The 26119-nt window shown below is 38.4% G+C and overlaps 1 protein-coding gene across 1 annotated transcript in view; it reads left to right on the forward strand.

Annotated features, from left to right (window-relative positions):
- exosc4 (exosome component 4) overlaps positions 1 to 4078 on the forward strand; it is a 69087-nt gene extending 65009 nt beyond the window's left edge. Inside the window, exons 3-4 of the mRNA XM_081375083.1 lie at positions 1094 to 1300; positions 3528 to 4078. Coding sequence (XP_081231209.1) covers positions 1094 to 1300; positions 3528 to 3887 — 567 coding nt within the window. The 3' untranslated portion in view covers positions 3888 to 4078. The remainder of the gene's footprint in view (positions 1 to 1093; positions 1301 to 3527) is intronic.
- The last annotated feature ends 22041 nt before the right edge of the window (positions 4079 to 26119 follow it).

Genomic DNA, 26119 nt, shown 5'->3' on the forward strand with positions numbered 1-26119 from the left:
AGTCACAGTGCGCAGCGCGCCGCTGCACAAGTGCGCATTTAAAAGTTCACGGCACAAAGTGAAGAAATGTTGAGGGCACAAATCCTAGTGTATATCAGTCCAACAGTTGATTGATCATTTGTTTCTTCACAGTTTTAAACTCCAGTTATTGCGCGTCTGATGCCAATTCATAGTCCTTGTGCTGTGTAACGTTAGGCACACGGTAGCAAACGAGTCATTTAGAAACAGCAAAAAACTCCAAAATAAAGTCATATTATGCAAATCCACAGCCCTTTATCTACAGATCAAGCATTATAACGTCAATGTCACAATGTCACAAGTTTTACCGTGTATCCTGTCGTAACCGGACAACGCGCGCTGTTTGAATGCTGAACGGAATGATTGACAGCTACAGACGAGTTTGTGAACTTTAATTTAACAATGTAAATATACAACTGTCCTTCACATTAAGCTATGAAATGGCTTCAGAAAAAAAAACCGGCTGGATGTACATTATCCCACTTATTACACGGCTACTTGCCACATAAGTAAACAATTAGACAGGAAATCTTGATCTGAGTCTAAATATTTTATTAGCTCTTTAAACGCAAAGCTTCAGTGGAGAGAGCAGTTTCAGTTCAAACTAGACGGACATTTAAGAGAAACGCTATACAGTCATTCCACTTATTACACAGCATTTCAACACATAAATAATTATGGGTTTAAGAGATATTGATTTCAGATTAAACTGTTTTAAAATCATACCTGTTTGTATCTTATAATCCAACAGCGTACAAAACAATTGTTGCAAAATGGCCGCCGCTGCGTTTGTATGAAACGAGAGAGCGAGTCCAAGATACTGGATGGCATAATTAAATAACTGTACTCAAAATATTAATACTTTATTAGCTCAACAAACACAAAACTTCCACAAAGAAACCCCATTCCTAGCGAGTGTATAGCGCTGCTGACTCCAGTGACCCGGATGAGCCTGTGTTTCTGTGTTCAGCGGCTGTTATCTGGGAATAACACACCACTGGTTAAAGCAATTGACCAATCAGAATGCAGTATTCCACAGAACCGTATAATGATGCGAGGTGTTTTTGCTCTGCAGACGCGCGGCTCTCGCAGTAAGTCCCTGCACGATCGAGCGGTCATCAACTGCCAGTACAGCATGGCCACGTTCAGCACGGCGGAGAGGAAGAGGCGTCCACACGGGGACCGCAAGTCCAGCGAGATGAGCCTGCACCTCAAGCAGACCTTCGAGGCCGCGGTGCTGACCGAGCTCTACCCGCGCTCGCAGATCGACATCTACGTCAAGGTGAGTGTGCATGTTGGTGTCACACACTTTACTGACCTGCGCTGGGAAAGAAATGTGCGATCTGAAATGAAGAGCGTTTATTCTGATTTTTCCCCTCAAGGACCCATTAAACAGCACTGGCCACATGAATATCCCAGAGTTTCCACTGGGCACAGAAGCAAATCCATTCCTTTGATGCAGTTATTTGTTCAAAAGATGAATGCAAGAGCCTTATCATATTAGTCAAAAATGTGAGTTTATTACAGTAGTAAATCACATTATATTAGAGGTGTAACAAAACCCTTGTGTCACGATTCGATACATCTCACGATACTGAACTCACTAAACAATATTATTGTGATTCTCCAGGACATATGATAAAAGGTTAACAAAAATGTACTGTTGATTAAAATGCTAAATTTGGTGTTACATTGTGTGTGTGTAAATGAATAGGGCTGGAAACCCAAAGCTCAGGACAATAGAGACGCCAGAATAACAATATTCATGATTCTGAAGCTGAAAATACTGAATTACTTTAGATGAAAATGCTTGCACTCTTTCACTTACTTGATATATTTAAAATAATGTAGGCCAATTTTTTACACATTTCCCAATTGCTTATTATACAATTATATTCAACATTATATATAGTAGTTTAATGTAGTACTGACACTAAAACTCTAAAAACTTGATTTTTTTTTTCTCACACAGTAATTTTTACTATAAACTATACACAATACTACGGAAGCGTATTGCATTTACTTGAGGAAAAAAAATCTTTTTTTCTGAATTAATGAGTTAATTATCTCAGAATTCTGAGATAATTAAGTCGTTAATTCAGAAAAACAGAACAAAATATTTTTTTTTATGAAAAATAATCTCATAATTCTGGGATAATTAAGTAATTAATTCAGAAAAACAGAGCAAATATTTTTTTTCAAGAAAAAATTAGCTCATAATTCTGAGATAGTCATTAATTCAGAAAAACAGCAAAAACTTTTTGTTCATGAAAAATTATCTCGTAATTCTGAGATAATTAACTCATTAATTCAGAAAAACAGAGTAGATTTTTTTCCTCAAGTGAATGCAATACGCTTCCGTTAGTGCTGGGCGGTTTACCGGTTCATACCGAATACCGGTGTTTATTTTTGTTACGATATGAATTTTTAATATACCGCAATACCGGTGTATGTCGCTTTAATCAGAACGCGGCGCTGCGCGACACAGTCTCACCCCTCATTTACAACACACGTCTGCGGCGCATTACAGCTGCGACAAGGTTTTATTCCGTCCTCCACGCGGTGCGTCAAAATAGACCAGGCGCCTATATTTAGCGAAGCGGCGCGGAGAGCCGGAAGCTTCGATCTGAAACACAAGCATTGACTAGAATGGGCACGAGACGTGTGGGGGTGAGAGTGTCTTTTTTTCTCGCGGCGCGCGTGTTTTTATACTGTATTAACGTATCTGAAGTGAACTGTAGGTCTTTAGAAAAGTTTCTTTGTTATTACGATTGAATCTTTCTTTATCTTTCCTGATAAAGCAGTGTTTATGAGCGTTGCTGCTTTGTGTACAGCCGTTACCGGGGAAACCACTGTTTCTGCCGCTCCTAAAGCGCGTCCTGCTGGCACCTCTTTGTAAACAGCCTTGCAAACCTGTATTATTAATATTAGTGTGGATTTTTTCTATAATATTCACTCATGACAATAAAATAGGGCATTATAAGTAAATCTACTGCAGTATTTCCTCTCTCACTCAGTAGAAAATGTGGTTAACACCCATCATGCTTGAAAAAAAAAAAAAACGGTAAAAACCGTGAAACCGGTATAATTTAGAAAAAAAACGTGATGTTGATTTTTGGTCAAACCGCCCAGCACTAGCTTCCGTACAATACATATTGTCACTATCAACGATACATATTGTTGCATTTTTGCATTGCGATATATTGTTAAACAGCCCTAATATATATAGGGAGAAATATGTCGGGAGAAAGTTGTCGTCACTCCCTCAGTCACTGTATTAGAAACACCCTCACAGCATTTACTAACAAGGTTTACAAAATATAACAACATTTACATTTATTCATTTGGCAGACGCTTTTATCCAAAGCAACTTAAATTGCATTTCAAGTTCACATTTACGTTCTTATCAGTTCTGGTTATATTATAAATGTAAAGTCACGTCAAATGAAAACCATAAAAGGGTCCATTAGCTAATAAAGCCTCTGTCTGTCTCTGTTGTGATTGTGTAGATCCTGCAGGCGGACGGAGGAAACTACAGTGCGTGTGTGAACGCTGCGACTCTGGCGCTGGTGGACGCTGGCATCCCCATGCGGGATTACGTGTGCGCCTGCAGCGCTGGCTTCGTGGAGGACACGGCCCTGGCTGACCTGTGTCACGCGGAGGAGAGCGGAGGCGGCACTGCTCTGGCCCTGGCGCTGCTGCCCCGCAGCGGGAACATCGCCCTGCTGCAGATGGACGCCCGGCTCCACCAGGACCACCTGGACGCGCTGATGGAGGCCGCCATCACCGCATGCAAAGGCCTCAGTAAAGTGCTGGACGGCGTCGTGCGTCAGCATCTGGAGGAGGTCTCAGTTCTTACCAGCGATTGAGAACGTCCCGCGAACTCAACAGACTGTGTTCCCGCTGTAGAATGAAGCCTACTTTTGACTGAAACAACAAAAAATCCTTCTGGAAGAAACCGCATAAAGAATCTCTGACAAAAACAACAGTAACTGTTTTGGTACAATGAGTTCTCAGTTTTGGAAGAAATATAATAAAAAGGTTTTGGTATGTTTCTAAATAGTTTAATAAAATTTTCTCTGTTCTGTTTTATCAAATCAAACATCCAGGTAATCATACTTTATTCAGAATTAAAAAGTTTTTTAAGAGTTTACTGTCTAACAGTGCCAGATTAGAGATTCATCTTATAACAACAGCAGAACGCTTTTGGTGCTAAATAGAACCTTTTTTCATAAGATTCCATAAAGAACCATGTTTTTAAAGTGCTGTTAGGAGCCTTTTATATCAAATTTTGTTTATTATTAGTATTAGTACGATTACTTATATATATATATATAATTTTTTTTTTTTTTGGTCATGTTTAAAGTTCATAGGTAAGAAATATGTTAGGAAACTTAATGCAGGGTCCAAAGATGAGACGGCAAGTTTTAAAATTGAGAGCAGAGAAACACTCACTCACACATAATGCATATTTTAAAAAATGTTTTACATAAATGTATATTTATTTGCAACAGCTGTGTTAACTGCAATCCTAAAATGGCTTTTGCCAGCAGTCCGCACATTTCTTTCTATCACTTCGCTTCTTGTTAACTCCCTTTTCTGTTCACCTGAGGTGGTTAAGTGCAATCCATCGATCTATTGGCATTTTATGAGAACAGAAATATCTTGACACTATTATCAAAGTGTTGAGTTTCCTTCATTTTAGATTGTGGATTGATGGAACATCACTGAGGTCAGCATTATGAAGATCTGTCCACAGATACGTTTCCACACAGGTGAGTCTTACAGACACAATGTTTTTCCACCTTTCCACAGGACCACTGTGTTTACCAACCTACAGCCTACATCATTTTTTATGTTTTAAATTAAACATATTTAGTTTGAATTTGCATTTAGAATGCCAAGACGTCGAGTTAGACAAATATACAGATAGAAGGGGTATGGTAAGCCGTTTTAGCTTAAATTGTACCCAGCGTTACTCGTCGTAGTTGCATTTTTACTAGTAAGAATTAAATTTGAGAGCTTTACAATTCAATTCTTACTAGTAACAATTCCAATTAGAGAGCTCTCTTATTTCTCTCTTATAGCTCTCTCAGTTGTTACTAGTAAGAATACAATGCATTTTTAAATCCACATTATAGTTCACTGAGTAATGATATTAAAACCACTATCAAGAATCATTGGCACATTATTGTAAGTGATCCCCAGCTATTGAATGTATAGTGATCAACCACTTTTTGTCTCTTCCAGGAGCTCTAATTTGAGGGATAAGCTTGTTCATGCTGACACCTACATCCCTTCTCCAACTACTCTTGTCGATGCCCAGGGCAATTTTCCTTGTCACAATTGTTCTTCCTGTACCAAGTATGTTAAATGTAAATCATTTACACATCCTAGTACACTAAAAACTTATAAGATTAGACAATTGATTACTTGTAAGAGTACATATGTTATTTACATTATCATTTGTCCATGTTCTTTGTCCTTGTGCATTACGCACAAGAATGATTGAACACACAAGTGCCATTAGAAGACAGGATGATGCATCTTCAATTTCCTGTCGTTTTAAGTGTGCCAACCACTCTCTGTCTGACATGAAGTTCCTGGGCATCGAGAGGATTTTACCTCATAGAAAAGGAGATAGAGATAGAAAATTTTTGCAAAGGGAGGCTTTCTGGATCTTTGAACTTAAATCTTTATTTCCTGAGGGTATGAATGAAGAATTGAATTTTCTTGTTTTTTGTAAAATAATTATTATCATTACTAATTATATTTCTTTTTACTTTCTTCTCTGTTATATCTGCTGTGTTTGTAATGTTGTATCATTCTTTGAAGCTTTATATTTGAAATATTCTGCTATATGTGTGCAAGATGGAACTTGCTTGTAATTCTACTTGTGATAATTAAGGTTTATCTGAGATAATTGTATTCAGCTGATTGTCATTTAACATGTTAACTGAGATCTGTAGAGTCTGAGGTGTAGTTCTTGGGTGTTTTGTGATTAAACCTTGGGGTGAATTTTCTGGAATGTCCACTCCTGGGAAGATGTTTTCCCCTGTAGAATGATGGACTTCAAATTGTTTGTCAATGGCTGTATATCCTTTCTCGGATTGACGGCTGTAACAATTGCTTCTCTAAGATCATTGCTGATGTCTTTCCTCCTTGGCCTTGTGTTAACACACACCTGAAGACCAGCAAACTGACAAAACTTCTGTTAATATAGAGTTGGTCACACTTGCTGATGATCAGTTAGCCAAAGGTGTTTGATTAGCAGCGCCTGACTGCTACTTACCCTCTTCATTCCTATGGAAGCAGTGCGGGTGTATTAGTTTGTCTCACATGGCTTCTCCATTTTGCAATGCCATTTAAGTGAAACGATTGTTTATAAAGGCACCAGAAAGTGAAAAAGTAACCCAGAAATGAAATCCTTTCAGAAATTCCTGAAATAGTCCCATATTGTAATTTAGGAAGTGTCCACATGTGTTTGACCATATAGTGTATCTGCCATAAAATCTCATTTAGGCCTGGTGTCAGTGGGGCTCCGGGAACTGTGCTTTGGTTGCTTCCGATCAGGGGTGCGTTTCCCGAAAGCATCGTTGGCCAACTATGGTCGCAAGTTCCGTCGTTACCAATAGAGTTCAATGGGCATTGCGATGAACTTGTGACCATAGTTGGCTAACGATGCTTTTGGGAAACTCACCCCAGCACGTGATCTTTTTATTAAAAACAAACATAAAAACAAAACAAATATGAAATTACAATGCCCCTCAATACTGTAATAATTATTGTAAATTTACCTTTAAAATAGTGACAGTAAAAACCTGTTAACGTAAACAGCAACTACCCATTGTCACCATTATGTTCAATTGTATTTAGTTCTACAAATTTTAGTTTGTTGTCATTTCTGTCTCGTGTTCCTAATTACTTGACTTAATTGCCGTCACTCATCTGTCACCATAGACACTTTGTTTAGTCATCATCTATGTGTATTTAGTTCCTTCCTGTGTTCTGTTCATTGTCCGGTATTGTCAATGTAAAGTGTGTGTTGCTTTGAGTTCACCCATCAGTTGGTTCATTGTTATTAAACTTTGTGTTGGAATTCATGGGTTTCAGTCACGTGACTTTTTTGTTGTGGCCGCCATCTTTAGGACCTTTGAGTAGCCTCTCCCTGGTGTGATTGTAAAGATGTCGCACACTAAAATAGCACACCTCACTACAGACGAAAAGGAACGGTATTTAAGTAAAATAGATACTTTTGGTATAGATCCTTATTTACTGCCAAACGAACTGCTGACTCCACTAAAGTCTTGTAAAAACTTGCCAGATTTGACGTTTGCTGATATTTATATCTACCTCGTCCACAATCCCTCTCCATACACCGGCGAAGCTCTCAAGGCATTTAAAAGCACTGAAGCCTACCTCTACTTCACTTCGGGATGGGTTAATGATCCCAAAATCTATCATCTGGAGATGAAGAAAATGTTCTTGATAACAGGACGGGTAAGTGATATTAACGTTACACGAGTAATCGCTGAATCGCTGAACTGAATTGCTAATAATGTCGGTAAAGCACATCTCTTGTATTATTAGTGAGGTTTGGACACCTTTATTTTCAATTCTCATTTATTTGTAAAGCTTTTTTTTTTTTTTTATCACGCAGTTAGCTATAATCTATTAATTTAAACAATGTATTAATTTAAAGCTAGGGTAGGTAATCCTGTTCAGAAACATTTTTTTTTATACTGGGTGAAATGGTCCTTCCATTCTGATAATAGTCAATACATTATGTGTTCAGAAAAAGGAATGAAAAAAATCTGACCTCTGTAGCAGCTGTAGGACAGTAAAAACTCTGACCAATCACTGCCATTCGGTGCGAATGTAAAGAACCAATCAGATGCCTTCATGTCTCGTGCCCGAGCACCACTGTGTGCACAGCCCTGCGTGCACTAATCACATGTCACCGTTTCCGGAAACATTTAGCTCACTACACCGAGTAAGCAGGAGTTTGCGGCACAACGGCAGATAAAATGCAGCCAAAACTACCAATACCAGCTTTGCTTGTAACTACTCGCCCTGACAAAAAGGCTAAAAAAAGAAAGTCTGAGGCAGAAAAGGCTGCAACGAAACTGGCACTTGATAAAGCCAGAGGACAAACTCGGGTCAACATTGGTTCAGCATTTGAACGGTGGAGACAACTAAGGAAGCTGAAGGGCCTAAAAAGCGATGCCGAGGTTGCGGTCTTTCTGCTGGACAGGTAATTATTTGTTTTGCTTCGGGGGGATTTGTTATTTCCATTATATATGTTACGTTAGGCAACGTAGTTACTGTTGTAGCTTGTATTAGCCCAATGCTAACATTAGCTTCTCTGTCGGTGTAAGCCAGTTGCGTTACAGGTCGTAGGTACATACAAGCTCTAACAACCAAAATAACGAAGATTTATAAAAACATAAAATTCACGTTTGCCAGTGATTGTAACAAAACAAAACGTTACATTTTTACATTTAATTTAGCAGACGCTTTTATCCAAAGAGACGTAGCTACATTTCCGAGTTCATACAACACCAAACGTGTAACGTTAGCCTGAAAGCTGTGAGTAACATTACTAACAATAGCCATGTTTTTTAATTTTTTTTATTGCATTCATTGTAATAATAATATAGTTTACTTACAGGTGAATGAGACATGACGTAGTTTGGTTGATGCCCATAATGTGCTGAAGTACTCGGCTTTCCTGTGACCTGCAGCTGACTCCAACTGTGGATGCGCGTTCATGTTTGTGGGGGGGCGTAGCTTTGGACGGAGCACTGACAGGAGGGGGCGGAGCTTAGAAGAGGTGCCACTTTCAAATCTGGCTAGCTCTCCAACATCACCTACTATAGCTTTAAGGCAGAAACAGTGAGCAGTAGTTTAGCATACTGAAGCAGGTAACAACAACATCATTCAGCCATACATATAACTAAGTTTAGTAATGTAAAAATAGATAGCTGTCTAGAATGACGTTATACGTGTTCCAATTGTAAACTACATGTTTTAATTTAGCTAGCTAACCTGTAATATGCAATAATAATGTAAAATTAAAAGTAATTTTACTTTTATTAAATTTCCAGGTGAAGCATTCACAAAGCCTCAGTGTAACACCAACACACCCCTGGATAACACAACAGTACAGGAAGATGGGACTGTTCTCATGGCTCATTGCACCTGTAAGGCTGGTTTAGGAGAGGTTTGCTCTCATGCAGCAGCTCTAATGTATTGTGTTTTGGCTTCTGTTGATGTCAATAATGGGCAGGCTTGCACCCAGAAGCCCTGTGCATGGGCCCAGCCAAGTATGGAGTCTGTCCGAGGTGTCCAATATGCAGAGATCCGTAACATCAGTTTCTGTCATAAACAAGAGCCACGTCATGTTCAAGGCCCTGGTTTTCCTGACATTACAGAACATCATCAGACATCAGATGAAGAGTGCAGGGTGTTTTTTGAGATGCTTCATCACAGTGAAATGCAAGAGACAAAGCCAAAGAAAAGTGCCATCCTTTCTGTCATCGAGGGCCACTCCCACAGGTACACCGTGTTGAAATATAACTAAGTGCATCAATAACATAATGCATATGATACTTTAATGAAGTATATACCTGAGTTTTGTGTCAGTTTTACCTGACACAACATATTTTACTATGGTATTTTTTAAAGGGATAGTTCACTCAAATATGAAAATTCTGTCATCATTTACTCACCCTCAAGTTGTTTCAAACCTGTAGAAATTGATATACAATATCATGCTTACAACATCTTGCATATGCACACAAAAATGTATTTTAAAGAATGTTTGTAATCAAACAGATGATGGCACTCATTGACCCTAGTAGGAAAAAAAATACTATGGAAGTCAGTAGCTACCGTCAACCGTCTGGTTACCAGCATTATTTAAAATATCATCTTTTGTGTTCAGCAGAGGAAAGAAATGTATAAAAGGTTGGAACAACTTGAGGGTGAGTAAATCACTTTTTCAAGTCAAATATCTGAATACATCTTCCACCACTGCAGGTACACGCCAAAGGTGATGCAGCTGGACTTGCCCACTCCTTTGTCAAACATATATTCAAGCACCTGGCTGGAGATGGACTTGCCCACGCTACTGGTTGAGAGTGCCAAGGTCTTTGATAACCTACATCTGACACAGCAACAGGTAAGTATAAAAACTAGGGCTGTCAAAAGATTAATCGCGATTAATCGCATCCAAAATAAAAGTTTGTGTTTACGTAATATATGTGTGTGTACGGTGTATAATTATTTTGTATATATAAATACACACACATGCTTGTATATATTTAAGAAAAATGTGTAATTTATATATAAAAAACTTATATTTATATAAAATATAAATTTTATATAAATATATACAGTTTATGTATGCAAATATTTCTTAAATATATACAAGCATGTGTGTGTATTTATATATACAAAATAATTATACATATTATGTAAACACAAACTTTTATTTTGGATGCGATTAATCACGATTAATCTTTTGACAGCCCTAATAAAAACGTTACCAACTAATTACTACTAATATTTCTACCTGTGCAGTTTAAATTCATGACTCACTAAATAACTAACAAACCTTTCTCCAGTGTTTGGTAGCTGAGGAGGAGACCAGGGAGCAAAGTAAAAGTAGGGTATGCTTTGATCAAAGGGCAGGGAGAGTCACAGGGTCAGTATTCTACGAGGCAGCCAAAGCAAACAGACCGGTATCCTTGATCAAAAGAATTTGCTATCCACGCTCTTCTCAGTTTTCCACTGAGGCAACAAGGTAAATAGAATAAAGCACAATTAAACATGATTACTTACCATGATGTAACCTCTTTAGCCATTCAGTACAAGTGAATGAGAAGCAGTTTACAAGCAAATTAGAAGCATTAAGGCATTTATGACAGTTTTGCGGGCAGAGTGCAACACCTTAAGGTAAATGTTGATAGGCAGTAAATGTCATTCTGACAAATACATTTTAATAAACAGTTTGTATTTAAATTTTGTCAGATGGGGTCAAGTGAATGAGGAAAGAGCAAGGGCACACTATACATCTATGATGCAAGATCACCATGGAGACTTCCAGGTCTATCAACAATTAATACAAGTACAGCCTATCAATATTTTTTTACTGTTTATCTATATATTGTGTATACATTCCAGGTTAAAGCATCTGGATTCATCATCAACCCAGACCTACCCTGGATTGGAGCATCACCCGACGGCATGGTAACATGCACTTGCCATGGTGACGGCGTCCTGGAGATAAAATGCCCATTCAACAGCAGGGACCGTTCACTCAACGAAAGCTGCAGAGATTCATCATTCTGTCTATGCATAGGAGAGGATGGGACAATGGAGCTTAAGACTGACCACAAGTTCATGTATCAAGTGCAAGTTCGGATGCATGTTTCCATGGTGAGTTACTGTGACTTTATTGTATGGACACTGCAGGAGTTTTTCATCCAGCGGATCAAGTATGATCTCCTGTTTTCTTCCACAATGCTTACCTCAAAGTGGTTGAATTCATCAAGACTAGAGTACTACCAGAGCTGCTGGGAAAATGGTATACAGCTCCACGCCATACTCACACACACACTACAACCACTGAACAGCCATCTGAAATGGGATGCTACTGTGGTAAACCTTGTGACACAGATGACATCACCTGCACATCTGGACAATGTACGCGGAAGCACTTTCACAAGTCTTGCCTTAAATTGAGCAGGGTACCGAAGACATGGAAATGTGTGGAGTGCAGAAGAAAACGTGTAGTTATTTGACGTGTATATATTTACAAAAGTTTTTTGATTAATCAGTTTCACCCCTTATTTACATCAGCGTCCTTTCAACATAATCTCCATGAAACTTGTGCATTACAAACTAAAATAATATTTGACGGTTACTGAAGTATATACATTTTTTTTACCATGACTTAATGAACTTGTAATATACCTTATTTTATGAATTATTTGATTATTATGAATAACTAACAATGAATAGAATAAAAGCAATGTAGTTTACTGAAACCTGTTTTTTTATTGCAAATATAAAACAAAATTGTATAAAAACAAACAACAATTCATATTATTATCTGTTACACTGGGAACACAATGTTACTCTCTATTCTGAGGGCACAACAGATGGGCAAATATTACACAAAGCACAGCAGACTTTGACCATCTTGTCCAGAGATGTAAGTTCTCCTGGAATTGTAGTCTGGCAAAGAGAGATTGGTATTGTGCTTTGCAAAATTGTGTACTTGTTTCTTACAAGACCAATGACGCGTTCCACATGGATCCGAACAGCTGCTAGTCCCCTTGTAGTTTCAAGTTCACTTGGGTGCAGTTGCTGTTTCCCTTTAGTGAAGGCAGGTAATTTGAGATGAGCACTGTACAAGCCCACAGCATCTCCTATGGTAAACCCTCGATCTCCCAAGATGACATCACCAGGTGACAGGTTTTCCAGGTAGCCGCAGTTTTCAGTCAGATGCTTATCACTTGTTGCCCCCCCCCCCCCCCAACCAGTAGAAACAAATGATATGACTCCCTGTGGTGTTATCGAGATCAAATACTTAACAGTATTATGATGTTTGTACTGTGAATAAGTTTGTGCTCGCGCTCTCATGTTCTTAGGCTTCTCAATGAAAATTTCAAAACAATCTATTATGGAAGTACAATTTCTGTAATTGCTGTTTTTGAAACACATAGGTAAACTGATTTGAATCTGCTCCTTGCTGGGCCACACTATGAATGAAGACAACCTACTGTTCATGACATTTAATGTACTGTTAAAAATTCGACTTACAGTAGGCTTTGACACGTGAAATATATATGTAAAAAAGTGGAGAGGTAGATTCAATCTCATTCTCATTAGAGTCATTAAAAAGCAGTGAAAAGGAGTCAGCCCAGGTCCCGCCTTTAGGAATCCTGACAAGAAGGTGAAGACGACCATCATCTTGGAATAGGATGGAAGTCCAGTTAAGTCCTGGACCATCTCATCATTTTCTTTGAACACCTCCTGCTGGAAAGATAACTTGCTTGCCCTGTCCCTAAGCTGATGAACCTCAGCCCTCAGTCTGGTACACTCTTCCGTCATTTTCTTCACAGTTTCTCGACAGGCTTCATCAGTGCATGCTACACGGCTCTCAGTATGGATAGGTTCTTTAGAGTAGCTGTGTTCCCCACTCTGCCCGCTGTCAGTGTTGTCAATTTCAATGTCAGTAAGGTTATCATGGGGTGACACTGACACATCACTGGTACATCTCTTCCTTTTAACAGCCTGTGTCTGCTCATATTTTTTATAGCAATTTATTCTTCTTTGTCGTTGCTCAGGTGACAAGTAGCCAAAAATACTTGGCACATAATCGGGGTTCAGAGGATTTTCACTTTTTTTGCCTGCAGTGGTAGAAGATGAGACACCAATTAACGTTACCTACTCAGAATTAGTTACTGTCCAACAGTGGATATAGTTAACTTAACGTTAGCAGAGACACAGATGACCTATTTTGTCTGGAAATGTTAGCTAGCTACACATTAATTCAATTTGTATGCAAAGGCTGATTGGTAAGGAACTAGTGCTAATGTTAGAACAGCTAACGCTAACCTAGCCATTATTTACCTGAAATAAAGTGCTCACTGCAGAGTCTGGAGTGTTCTGTAGGTGTCCAGTGATCCCTCTTTATAGCAGCAATCCATCTCTGATGACGCTTAGGGTTTTTAGGGATATTGTAAAACGTTAATTTCTCATTTCTTTGAGATTTGCTGTTATCGCAGCTTACAGCACAGCAGATAGACAGCATGTTTGGATTCAGTCCTACAAATGGCGGCCACTCCGCTGTGTGACGTCACGTGAAACCCGTGAATACCTTCTTCTTCGCCTGTTTGCAAGCAACCACCCCTGTGACAGAATACCGTACCATAATGGATTATGCCGGAGAGCGACCCCCTACCGCAAAGCGTCAGCCAAAGCCCAAGAGAAAGAAGACCGAGCCGACTTTCGGCCTGGAAGTGGAGCTCCATCAGGGGTGTGAGCCCACTACATCAGTGGACAAGTCTCAAGGTTGTGCATCCACCTGCAGCGCCCATGCTAGAGGATCCTGTGGCTCCGCCTCCCGCCTTCGACCTCTTCGTTGCATCTCGGCCTGTCGACCTGTCGGCTCCTCCAACATTCGGCTCCACCAGAGACCCTCGGCCTAGCGGATTCACCAGAGTTCCTCTACTTCTGCCACCCGCCTACAAGCCGTCCGCTGCACTCAGTCCCTCCACCCCTACAGCTGCAGCGGGTTCCTCCTCCCCCTCCTGTCGCCTCTGTCGTCCATCCCACCGGCTCCACCTCAGCCCTCGGGTACTCTGTCTCCATCTGCAGAGTCTCTTTCGGTCATCCCCCAGATGCTGTCAATCACCGCCACACCATCTTGGCTCCTCCCCTCCTAGACTCTGCCTTGGGCTGTCGGCACTGGTGAGCTCTGGGTATGCACCTACAGGGAACTTACACCTGTGCCTCAGGACCATCGTCGTCGGGGGAGTACTGTAACCATTATGTTCAGTTGTATTCAATTCTGGGACTTTCAGTTTGTTGTCATTTCTGTCTCGTGTTCCGTGTTCCTATTTGCCGCCACTCATCTGTCACCATAGACACTTTGTTTAGTCATCATCTATGTGTATTTAGTTCCTTCCTGTGTTCTGTTCATTGTCCTGTATCGTAAATGTTAAGTGTGTGTGTGTGTGTTTGTGTGTGTTGCTTTGAGTTCACCCATCAGTTGGTTCATTGTTATTAAAACTTGTGTGTGGAATTCCTTTGTCTTCTTCACCTGTTTGCCAGCAACCACCCTGTGACGGTAATAGATCTTACCTTACATTTTGTGTATTTTTACAGTAATATATTGTCAAATGTAAAAAAATTGTAAGTAAAAAAGAACAAATCATCTTATTAGGGCTGTCATTGTTAATGCATCTTTAACCCATGTGATTAATTCAAAATCCTTAACACGTTTGAATAATTTAACACAAATAAATTAAGCGTGCAAAATTGTGTCACGCAGTTAGATTGAAGTCAAGAGTTTATTTTTATTCATATAACAAAATAAGACAGATCATATGTTTGTAAATAATAAAGAGTGACAAGCCGTAACAGGGAGACAGGGAGGTACACAGACAGACGGTCAGACAGACAGAGAGGAGTTAGAAGTGTGGGATTGGTATGTCTGTAAGTGTGTGACTGTTAGGTGTTGTTAAGGCAGATATATTGGAGGGGGGGGGGTAAAGATGGTTGGAGTGGAGGGGAGGGGTGAGTGGGAAAGCACGTGGTTTACATTAGCTGTTGAATTTGTAGAAAGGTTATGAGAGGATTCCAGGTTTCTTTAAAGGCAGATATTATTGTTCTTTTTATGAGCTATGGTTTCTTCTGTCAAAATGAATTCTGTATTTAGGTTAGTCCAATGGGTGAAATTGCAAGGTGATTTTGATTTCCAGTTTTGAAAGATTTTTTTTTAGCGATTGCTGGAGAGACAAGAACTGGGGTTTTGTATTTGGAGGGGATGGAGGTTTCTGAAGTATCTCCTAGGAGACAGAGTGCAGGATAGGCGGATATTTCTAACATCTTAATCTGATTTCGCTTCTCTATTTGAAATTAGATCATTTTAAGCCATTAAACTCCAGGAAAGTTTTCAGTTAAAGTGAATTCGTAAGTAAGTGTATTATTTCTATATATCCTTCTATATATCAGTATTATAAATTTGATTCATCATGTGTTTTTTCTCTTTACCATGAGTGTTATTATGGTGGATGTCAGTATATGTTAAAGGTACAAATCAGGTTTTAGTAGCAGAGACAGTAAACATTTAAAAAGTTTTATTTATTATTATTTTATTTTTTAATTACAGTTTTTAACTTTACCGATGAGTAGTAAGCCAGAAATGTAAGAAACTATACCGAGCCTAATGAGATGAAGTAAAAAAGAAAAACTGGGATGAACCCTGACCCAGCGGTGGGGGGGGGAGACATTGTCCTCTGGCCAGCTTCTGTCTGGAGCCACATTTCTACATTGTGCCATATCTGAACTTCTGCTTGAAGGTTGAATAAAATGCTCAAGTAACTATGCTTAATTAACTTAAAATAATTGTGTTTAACAGCTAAATTCTTGGTGAAAACTACATTACCCATGATGCTGTACAGAAAATCACACAAAGTCGAAACAAGTAAACTCTATTTGGAGCATTTCTTTATTGCACTATGCACATTTCCTAATATTAAGCCTAAAATGTGTTTTAATATATCGCTTTTAATAAGGATAGTGTGCTTTTTGTATAATATCAGTCTTTAAAACCAAGATATTTATAGTGTGCCTAAAGTATACTTGCAATAGTTCCACTTTTGCACAATCAAATATATTTAAGTGTATCTTTAGTTGGACCTCAGCACTATTTCCAGATAACTAAAGTACATTAAGTAGAAAATTAGTTGTTCCAATTTAACAGACCAGTATACCAGTTTAGTATGCTAAAAGTAAAATTGCAGGGTATTTATTTTAAGTATATAAATATGTAAATGTATCGCATGTGTATGAAAGTACACCCTCTTTGAATTATATGGTTTTACGTATCAGAACATAATCTTTAAAAAATCATCAGGGGCGATATTCACAAAACATTTTAAGGCTAAAAAGTAGCTCCTAACTTGGCGATTTTGGAGAAACTCTTAAAAATAATGTCAGTACTAATTTTAGTACTCCTAAACGTTTGTGTTAAGAATATTTCACAAAGCATTTTAGTGCTAAAAGCAGCTCACACATCTGTGAAAAGTTAGGGGTAGTAAAGAGCACTCCTGAGTCACTAAGACCAAATCACAAACAGCGACCAATCTGCGATGACATAACATACAGGTGTATTTATATACAGGCAATATGCATTGAATGATGGAGAATAAAACATTGCAGTCAAGTTTAAAATAACCTTGTAGCCTTGTGGACAGCTCAGGTGACCTGAGGTCGAGTTTCAGCTTGTGGACCTTTCCCGATCCCGTCCCTCTTTCTCTCTCCCACTTCACTTCCTGTTTACTCACTGTCCTATCATAATAAAAAGGTAAAAACACTTTCTAAAAGGCTGTGGTTGGGCGGAAAGATTGCGCCGCCCCTTTTCTGTTCACCTGAGGTGGTTATCAAAGATCAAAGTACAAAGTACAATCTATTGGCATATGTTGGCATTTTATGAGAACAGAAACATCTTGACACTATTATCAAAGTGTTGAGTCTCCTTCATTTAGATTTTGGATTGATGGAACATCACGGAGGTCAGCATTATGAAGATCTGTCCACAGATACGTTTCCACACAGGTGAGTCTTACAGACACAATGTTTTCCCACCTTTCCACAGGACCACTGTGTTTACCAACCTACAGCCTACATCATTTTTTATGTTTTAAAGTAGACATATTTTGTTTGAATTTGCATTTAGAATGCCTCGACATTGAATTAGAAAAAGATATAGACAGACGGGTTTATCAGTTTTTTGCTGGGATAACACTAGTTTGATTTTTGTATTCGGATATTTGGCTTCTGACGTCATATTTACAGGAGTTTATATGGTTACTTTTCTTCTACATATTTACCAGCATAATATTTTAATGCCATAAACAGTTTTACAGTTAGTAGGGCACACTTGAAGAAGCTAATACAAATCTTCAGAGTAACTAGAAGATTACAGGTAGGTGAGATTGATCAGGGTTTGAGCTAAACTCTGCCGGACAGTGGCCCTCCAGGGCCGGATTTGAGGAACTCTTTAGTTCACAGAACCAGTTATCTATGTAACTAGCATTGTAATTATTAATGTGTGATTTTTGCAGAGGCACATAGAAGCTTGGTGATATTAACACAATCTTATCCTTATATTTAACATTTGCGATTTTATCTTAATAATTAAAAGCTGGTAAAGTGTGGTTTTCATGCACAAAACACCATGTCCTGGTTGTTGGTAAATATTTAATTTAGCATAAATATTCAGTTATAATTTGCATGGTTTGACGTGATATGATAAGCGATCGTTAGATTTAATCAGCGTGACTTACTGCAATGCTTTTTTCCCCTTAACATTAGTTGGTCAGAACAAAAGACTTACTTTTTCAGATGACATTTCCCGGTTCTTATGTTGGTCATACTTCCAAAAAGTAAAATCTGTGATTGCGAATGCCAGTATCCACATTACCAGCGCGGGGATTGACAGCCGCACATTCTCCTCAAAACATTGGATTCATCCGCGCTGTGCCATGCCGAGGCACAACCCACATAAAGTTGATCATTCCGCCAATAACTGCAATTGCAGATTTCGAATGGAGATGGCGACAAAGAGGAAAAACTGCGGACTGCAGCTTTAATCAACAATCAATCATTATCACAGTGTCTCATTCTAATTTCCCTTCATGTTTGGTTTAGTTCAGTCCAGATGCAAAGACCAAAGTCATCAGAACCCAGCTGTGTGTCCATGAAGAGTGACTGGTCAATGAATCCTCCACCTAAGCTTAGTGGTGATCATGGGTTTAGGTCAGGGTTCACCAATCTCGGTCCTGGAGGGCCGGTGTCCTGCAGAGTTTAGCTCCAACCCCAATTAAACACACCTGAACCAGCTAATCAAGGTCTCATTAGGCATACTAGAACTTTCAAACAGGTGTGTTGGAGCTGGTTGGAGCTAAACTCTGCAGGGACAGCGGCCCTCCAGGACCGAGATTGGTGAACCCTGGTTTAGGTAAACACTGTACTAAAAGTATTGTTCAAATTAATGCTGTAAAGTGTCTTCCGTGTCTGTAATCAATGCATTTTAGAATAAAGATCATAATGACAGCTCCGATATGTGGACTACAACAGTTAATAGTTCTGTTAGGTCTCTAACAGTACAGTACATATTAACAAAATATTTTAGTTACCTAAAACAATCAATCATTACAAAAGTGATTAATATAACAGTGTGTGAATTACATTTACTTGTGTTCATCTCAATGCACAGACTGTATCCTCCAGAACCCAGCTGTGTGTCCATGAAGAGTGACTGGTCAATGAATCCTCAACATAACTTTAGTGGACACACTGATCATGGGTTTAGGTAAACACTGTACTAATTTGATTATTGATTAAATGTCTTAATTTCGGTTTATGCATTTGAGAGACTTTTATCCAGACAGACTTTTGATTCAGGGTCCTGACACTCGCGTCTCGTTTTTATTTGTAATGTCAGGATCATGTGATGCATGTTTATTCTTCCTGTTTTCCAGGTTTATTTTTCTAGGTTGTGGTTCTTTTTGTCTTTTGTGGGTGTTGTATTTGGAGCATATTTGGTCAGGATCTGGTCACTTCTGTGTAGTCTGTTTTTTCCAGTGTTGGAATCCTGGCACTGGTGCTCCATGTCACTTTTACACTTGTTTTGGCTGAGCTCATGGTCTCTGTGTTGGGTTACCATGTGCTCTTCTGTTTGTGTTTAGTCTACTTTATCTTGACCGCGCCCCTAGTTCCCCCTGTTATTGATTAATTTCTGTCTTGTTCTGTGTCTTTTATTGAGTCAGTCTTGTTGGCCTACTGTTTTTTATGTTTAATTGTCAGTTGTAGTTTTTTTTTTTTTTTGGGGGGGGGGGGTCCTCTCATGGGCCTTTTGTTTTTCATCAAAGTTTGGTTGTAGCCACTGGGATTTTTTTATGATACTTTTTAAATGGTACCATTGCCTAAACCAATACTTTAAAAAGAGCCACAGAAAGACAATGGATGACATTAAAAAACAACTTTTTTATTGAAAAAAAAAATATACATTTACAATATATTAAAAGTTTAAAGTATACTTAAATATATAAATATGTGAATACAAAGTGAATACAAAACAAATTCACAGTAAAACCAAAGCCACTGACCTAATCCAACTACAATAATAACACAAAATAACAGTTACAGTACTAATAAAAGGCATTAGTAGAGGACAGCAAGCGACCGCAGCAACCTTGATATTCACGTTTTTTTATTTTTTCATTAGCGTATGCCCTTGTTTTACACATTGTGCATGTGTATTAAATGTTAAATAAATTAATAATGATAACAAGACTGTTTATCATGGTGATTTGTACAGTGGCTCCATGGATTTCCAAGCCTAAACAGAGAGATCTGAGTGTGTGCGATTAGCTGCGTCGGTCCTTCAGGTCAAGTCATATGTTTGTGAAAAGTTTGTCATGTCCAAGGAAAGCAAAATGTTTGTCACGTCATCCTTTTAACTTAATTTCCAATGAATGGCGTCAGACCTGGTCAATGCATTAAATCAATGCCGTTGATCTCTATGAAGTGAAGCATCAGTTTTAGCGTTGCCCAGGAGCCTCATTGCTGCTCAGCTGAGCCTTGTAAAGTAGTGCTCAAAGTTAAAATAATTAACACCTCTTTTCCATTATCAGCGTTTTTGAACGTGATTGTAAAGAAGGACTTGCTATTCATATTCGGGGTAATGAGGATCAGCCAATCAGCGCTTTCGTTTTGGGGTCACCGAGAGGGCACCTGTTTGCGCTGACTGATAGGTTTCGTTCGGTTTGAGTTAGTTGTGAGAGTGGCCGGAAAAGCACATCGTCGATATTTCTGATGTGTGTAGTTGTCGTCTGTGTCGTTATCTGTGCATGTGTGCGTTCAGAGACATGTGAGTACCTTGTTGTAAATGTTTACATATGTGTATTTCGGTGCCTAGGTTTTTATGAGTATTGTCTATTCTGGGATACTCAGTTGAAATGCAATATGTTAGCATAAAGTTCGGTAGCATTATGCTAATGCGCCTAGTATTATTAGTGTTAACGTACACTACTATTGTGTTTATGTGTGTGTTCACCTGACATTGTATAGAGGGTTTTCACCTACGTCACGATTTGGTCAGTTACCCGGATGCGCGGCCATATTGGAGGTACTCGGATGTAAACAACGGCATGGATTGCACTGTTTATGTACTACTGAACACATTGTTACACTAATTTCTGATGTCTAAACCACGGGAACAACACATGGAAGCTGCAAAATCATATAGAGAAGGACTTAAAGCAGGAAAGATCTCAAAATTGACAAACTTAAGGTAATATGTGGTAAAGATCTGAACGAGCTAGCTTCCTCTAACTAGTCCTTACTTCTATTTCATATCCCGACATTGGCTACGTTCAGATTGTCAGTCCAAAAAAACCAAGCACATGAAATCCGTTTCAAGCTACATCCATATGTGGTTTAATATCCTATTCAAATAACATATCAGGAAATCCACCAGTCTGAACGCTCTTCCGCGTGGTTTATGTGACTTTCTCACGCCACATAAAATATAAACATCAGACGTTGTTATAGGGAACATGCTGAAAGTTGCTGCCGAAACAATGCTGTTGTTGCAAAGTGCCGGACGAGCAGAAAAGTATTATTTTTGAAAAGTATTTTGAAACCGGCGCGGATGAAAAAGAGTTGTGCATACAGTAACCTACCAGCCTCCTACAGTTCTGCAGCTCGAGACGCAGTAGTCCAGCGCGGCGGCTATACATTTCCATATTGTAAAATTTAAATAAGAAAACATTTATATTGCAAATGCAAACCCCTCCATCAACGCAACATCATTGCCGTATTGTCAATGAGCTGCGTGGACACACAAATCGGATCTGAACAGTTGCAATACAGTGTGGACATCATTTTAGATCATATTCCAATCGGATACAAAGATAATCGGATTGACAGTGTGTATGTACCCATAGTTAACTATTTTACGTCAAAATTTTAGCCATAGTTAACGCTTAATTTACACATGTGGCTGATGCTGTGCCTCTCTCAACCACAAACGCCATCTTTCATCAGTTTTTTGCACTCTTCTCTTTAACTTTCGGCAGTCTATAGAACTAGAAATGTTTTTTCTTGGTGCGACCGATGAGTACAGACCAAAACTTGACCATTTTTCAGAAGCAATAATCAGCCAAATTTGCGAGTCCGTTCAGTTCAATGGCACGGTTTACGTTCAGTGCCTCCTAAATGGCCGACTTCCGGGTTGATGACGCGTCGTGAAAACCCTCTATAGTTATTATCGGAGTGTTTACAATGGTTGTGTAATGGAGAACTATGTTATTTTGGATTGCTGTTACTGAGACCCAGCAGTAAAAAGGCTGTTCTTTAATTTAATAAGGAGCTAATGTGTGTTTTCTGGTAACGTTATATTATTTGATTTGGTTATTTGATATAAGCAGCTAAAGTTATTTGAAGGGAAAGTTGTACTAATTACCATTTATTAGCTTTACTTATTGCATCATGTCAGCACTGTCGTTTACTTGTATGCTTTTTTTTTATTATTTTTGTTTATTGTAGAACCACACATACTGTACACTCACGAAGACAGATAATCATCGGCTGTCAATAAATCCATTGAAGAGCATTAGAGCATTCGATTGCATTCTTACCGATGCACCACAGTGGTCACCTATTCTCAACTAGCTACAGTTACAGTCCTAGCTATAAAGTCATCTTTACAGTGATAGTTGAATGAACAGTTTAATGACAGCTCAGGCAGTGAAGTGGCAATGAAATGAGCCACCGAAATCTGTGTTCTGATTCGGTCTGGTACATACCAGTCATTTACTTACATTTAAATACATTTACTTCGTTACATTACTTGAGTATTGTTTTGGAAATTTTCTACTTTTAAGAGATTTAAATGTGGGTACTTTAACTCGAGTACATTTCTAATGAAAAAAAGTACTTTACTCTTCTTTACTTTGCGACGTTTCTCTCGTTACTTTATTGTAATGTAATACATGTTAAGAAATGCATAGTTTTATTCCAGGCACACAGTCTTTTTTTTTTCTGTGGCATGAGCGATGTTCCATTCACAACTGAATTAATCGAGTTAATTCTGTTCAAACACTTGATAAAACAAGTCTAACTTGGCAAAACTGTCTAAATTGATTTGCGAATCAATTTGAATGATTTGTTCAGTTTCCTGCACGCACTGAATCGTCTGAAGCCGTTTCTCACTCAGATTTGAAATTTAAGAGCTTCAAGAGCATTGGATGAAGTGGTCGTGGACCTACACTCTTAGAAGAAAAGGTTCTATATAGTTCTATCAGGTGCTACGTATTTGGAACCCCTAAAAGGTTCTAGAGAACCCTTTTTAAGGGTTCAATCAAAAGAACCCTTTAGGGTTCTTTGTAACCAGGAAAAAGGTTCTATATGGAACCTTTTAGGGGTTCATTCATTATCATTTGTTTTGTCCTTTCCAGATTAAATATTTCATATTATTGACAACAGGGTTTAAAGTATTAGGGCACCATGCCGGATCTCCGGCGTGCGGCCGTGAGGAAGAAAAAAAAAATAATAATTTTGGAACTTGCTTGCGGTTTAATTTGTTCGAGTCAATTGATTTCACGTACCAATCATATGAAAGGAACGCAGCTCTTACTAACACAAGCCTATCAGAAGCAGAGCAGGGCGGGGCCTGGCAACACAGTGCGATTGAGATTTATATGTCACGTTAGCGTTGTCGGTGAAAGGAGCGCTAGTTCGTGAAGCTTGGGGATGATGTCCTACCCACGGGCGTAATTTCCTATAGAGCTGGTAAGTCCCACCCCTTCCGCTAACCCCGCTGGACCTCTAGGTTGAAAAATCATCAATGCAAGTGAATGGGAGAAAATAATTATTTTCTGGTCCCGTTTGAATTGTGCCATGAATGTGAACATATGTTGTCTGTGAATTTTTTATATAATCTTTCGTGTGAAGAATGCTACAATTTAGCGGGTAGAAGTTTGATACGGTTAGACTTTGTGTGTGAGCACTTTGTGGACTACAACTCTTCTCTGCTTTCGACGCGTTTGAAACGTCAACACCACTAGCACACGGACACTAGCTCACGGATCCCGCTAAACATGGCTGTGTCTTTGGTGCACTTCACCTCCTTCTTTCAGGGAGAGGACAAAATCGTTGAGGTTGGCGAAAACCACGGGTAAGTCAACTTTATGGGGTGACGTCACATAGGCGACATGTAGTCTTTCTCGTTATGTCTTTTCCACAACTGCTAGCCGAAAAATCATACCATATACTGTCAAACACGTAACATGAAAAGTTATATAAAAAATTTCACAGACAACATATGTTCACATTCATGGCAAAATTCAAACGGGACCAGAAAATAATTATTTTCTCCCATTCACTTGCATTGATGATTTTTCAACCTAGAGGTCCAGCGGGGTTTTACGGAAGGGGCGGTTGTTTTGATTTAACTAAACATGCAGCTTGATTATTGAAGAGACACTACACAAACATTATTCACACATGCAGTTTCTCACTTTCTCTCTGTTGTTAATTTAAATATATGCAATCCGTTCAAGCTACATCATTTCTGTATCTGATTTAAAGCATGCAGAATGCTAGATCTAAAGGCCTGTTGCCAAAAAAAAATCAGTGGTTTTTTGCCTCCATGTCTTTCATTTAAATTGTGCAAATGTTTTTGTGAGAAACTGAGCAACCCTCTCTCATTTTTAACATCTTTGTATTTCTCCTGATATTACAAAGCAACTCTCAATAAGAGTAAAACATTCTTTATTAGAACATTCTTCTACAAGAGCAAGACATTTTTATTTAATTTTGTTGTCACATTCACAGAGCTACATGCAATCAAGTGATCGTGGCTGTCAATTCTTTAAAATCATGTCATCTCAAATATCCGCTCATCACAATGAACGTCATACAGTTTGGAACTCTAAAGTTCAGATACCCCCCCCCCCCCCCCCCAACACAAAGACATGACATATCAAAACTTACATTGTCCAGACAGAAGAGAAACTTGCTGTTTTCTCTGAATAAAGATGGTAAGATCAGCAGTGTGAGGCATTTTTCTCCAGATCTGCAATATCAGTTTACACAAAAACAAAAAACAAAACAGGTTATTGGTACACACTCTATTTTAGCTGTGATGGTTGTCTCGGTTTACATTACATTCAGAGTGTTTTTGGAAACCCCGTCAATTTGAATGTATAACAACTTCTAAATAATAACACTATTATTTTGCTTATTTTTAAATTCAATTATTAATATATAAAGACTGAAATATTACTGTAATTACTTTGTCAAATAAAATATTTATATCATTTATTTTACACAGCAGCATCCAAAATCAAAGTACTTCTGCTGAGATTCTGATGTATGCTTACAATGGATACTTTACTACTCCATGAGACCACAGGAGAGGATTTATGAATGGCAGTGAAGCAACTGAGGTTGTAAAAAATAAAATAAAATTAAATGCAAAACATTTATTTAATCTCCAATCTCTGTGTGCAAGTGTTTTGTGTGCATGTATGTCATTGAAATGCAGCACATTAAACTTTAATTGTAATTAAACTGACTGGAACTACCTGTGAATCAAATTAATTTAATGCACACCTTTTAACCAATCAGAATCAAATATTCAGACAAACCATGGTATAAATAGATTTATTACAGCAACCGTTCAACAAACCAAGCAACTAATGGTAGTGTTAAGGAAAAAAAGAACATACTTTTTGTGTTTGTGTCAATTTGCTGAAGTAAATTGTTCAGCACATCCCTCTGACTTCCATGTCTAGCCACATTTAAGATGTTTGGGGCCAGAACTTGAAGAGCAGACTCTAGATTAAGATGAAGGTCCTTCCCAAACTGCATCTTCACTTCATGCAGCAGCTACCAAAAAAAGAAAGAAAGAAAGAAAGAAAGAAAGAAAGAAAGAAAGAAAGAAAGAAAGAAAGAAAGAAAGAAAGAAAGAAAGAAAGAAAGAAAGAAAGAAAGAAAGAAAAAGAAAGAAAGAAAAAAAGAAAAATTAATTAAAACAATTTTGAATGTTTTTATTTATACAAAAATAATAAATACTAGAAATACTAAACTCAAAGGAAACAACACTAAAAACAAATACTCACAAGTTGTGGAACCCGAAGAAATGGGAACATGTCCATGACCTCTCGTGTTGGTTTTGTCATTAAATCGTCTCTTTTAAAAAGAGTGCATCTCATTCGATTTTTTATGTTGGTGTAGTCGGGTTGTCTTTTACGTAGTTCAGCATTTATCACAGTAATGTGCTCCTGAAAAC

The sequence above is a fragment of the Scardinius erythrophthalmus genome (assembly GCF_964197995.2).
Source record: "Scardinius erythrophthalmus genome assembly, chromosome: 9".
Lineage (NCBI taxonomy): Eukaryota > Metazoa > Chordata > Actinopteri > Cypriniformes > Leuciscidae > Scardinius > Scardinius erythrophthalmus.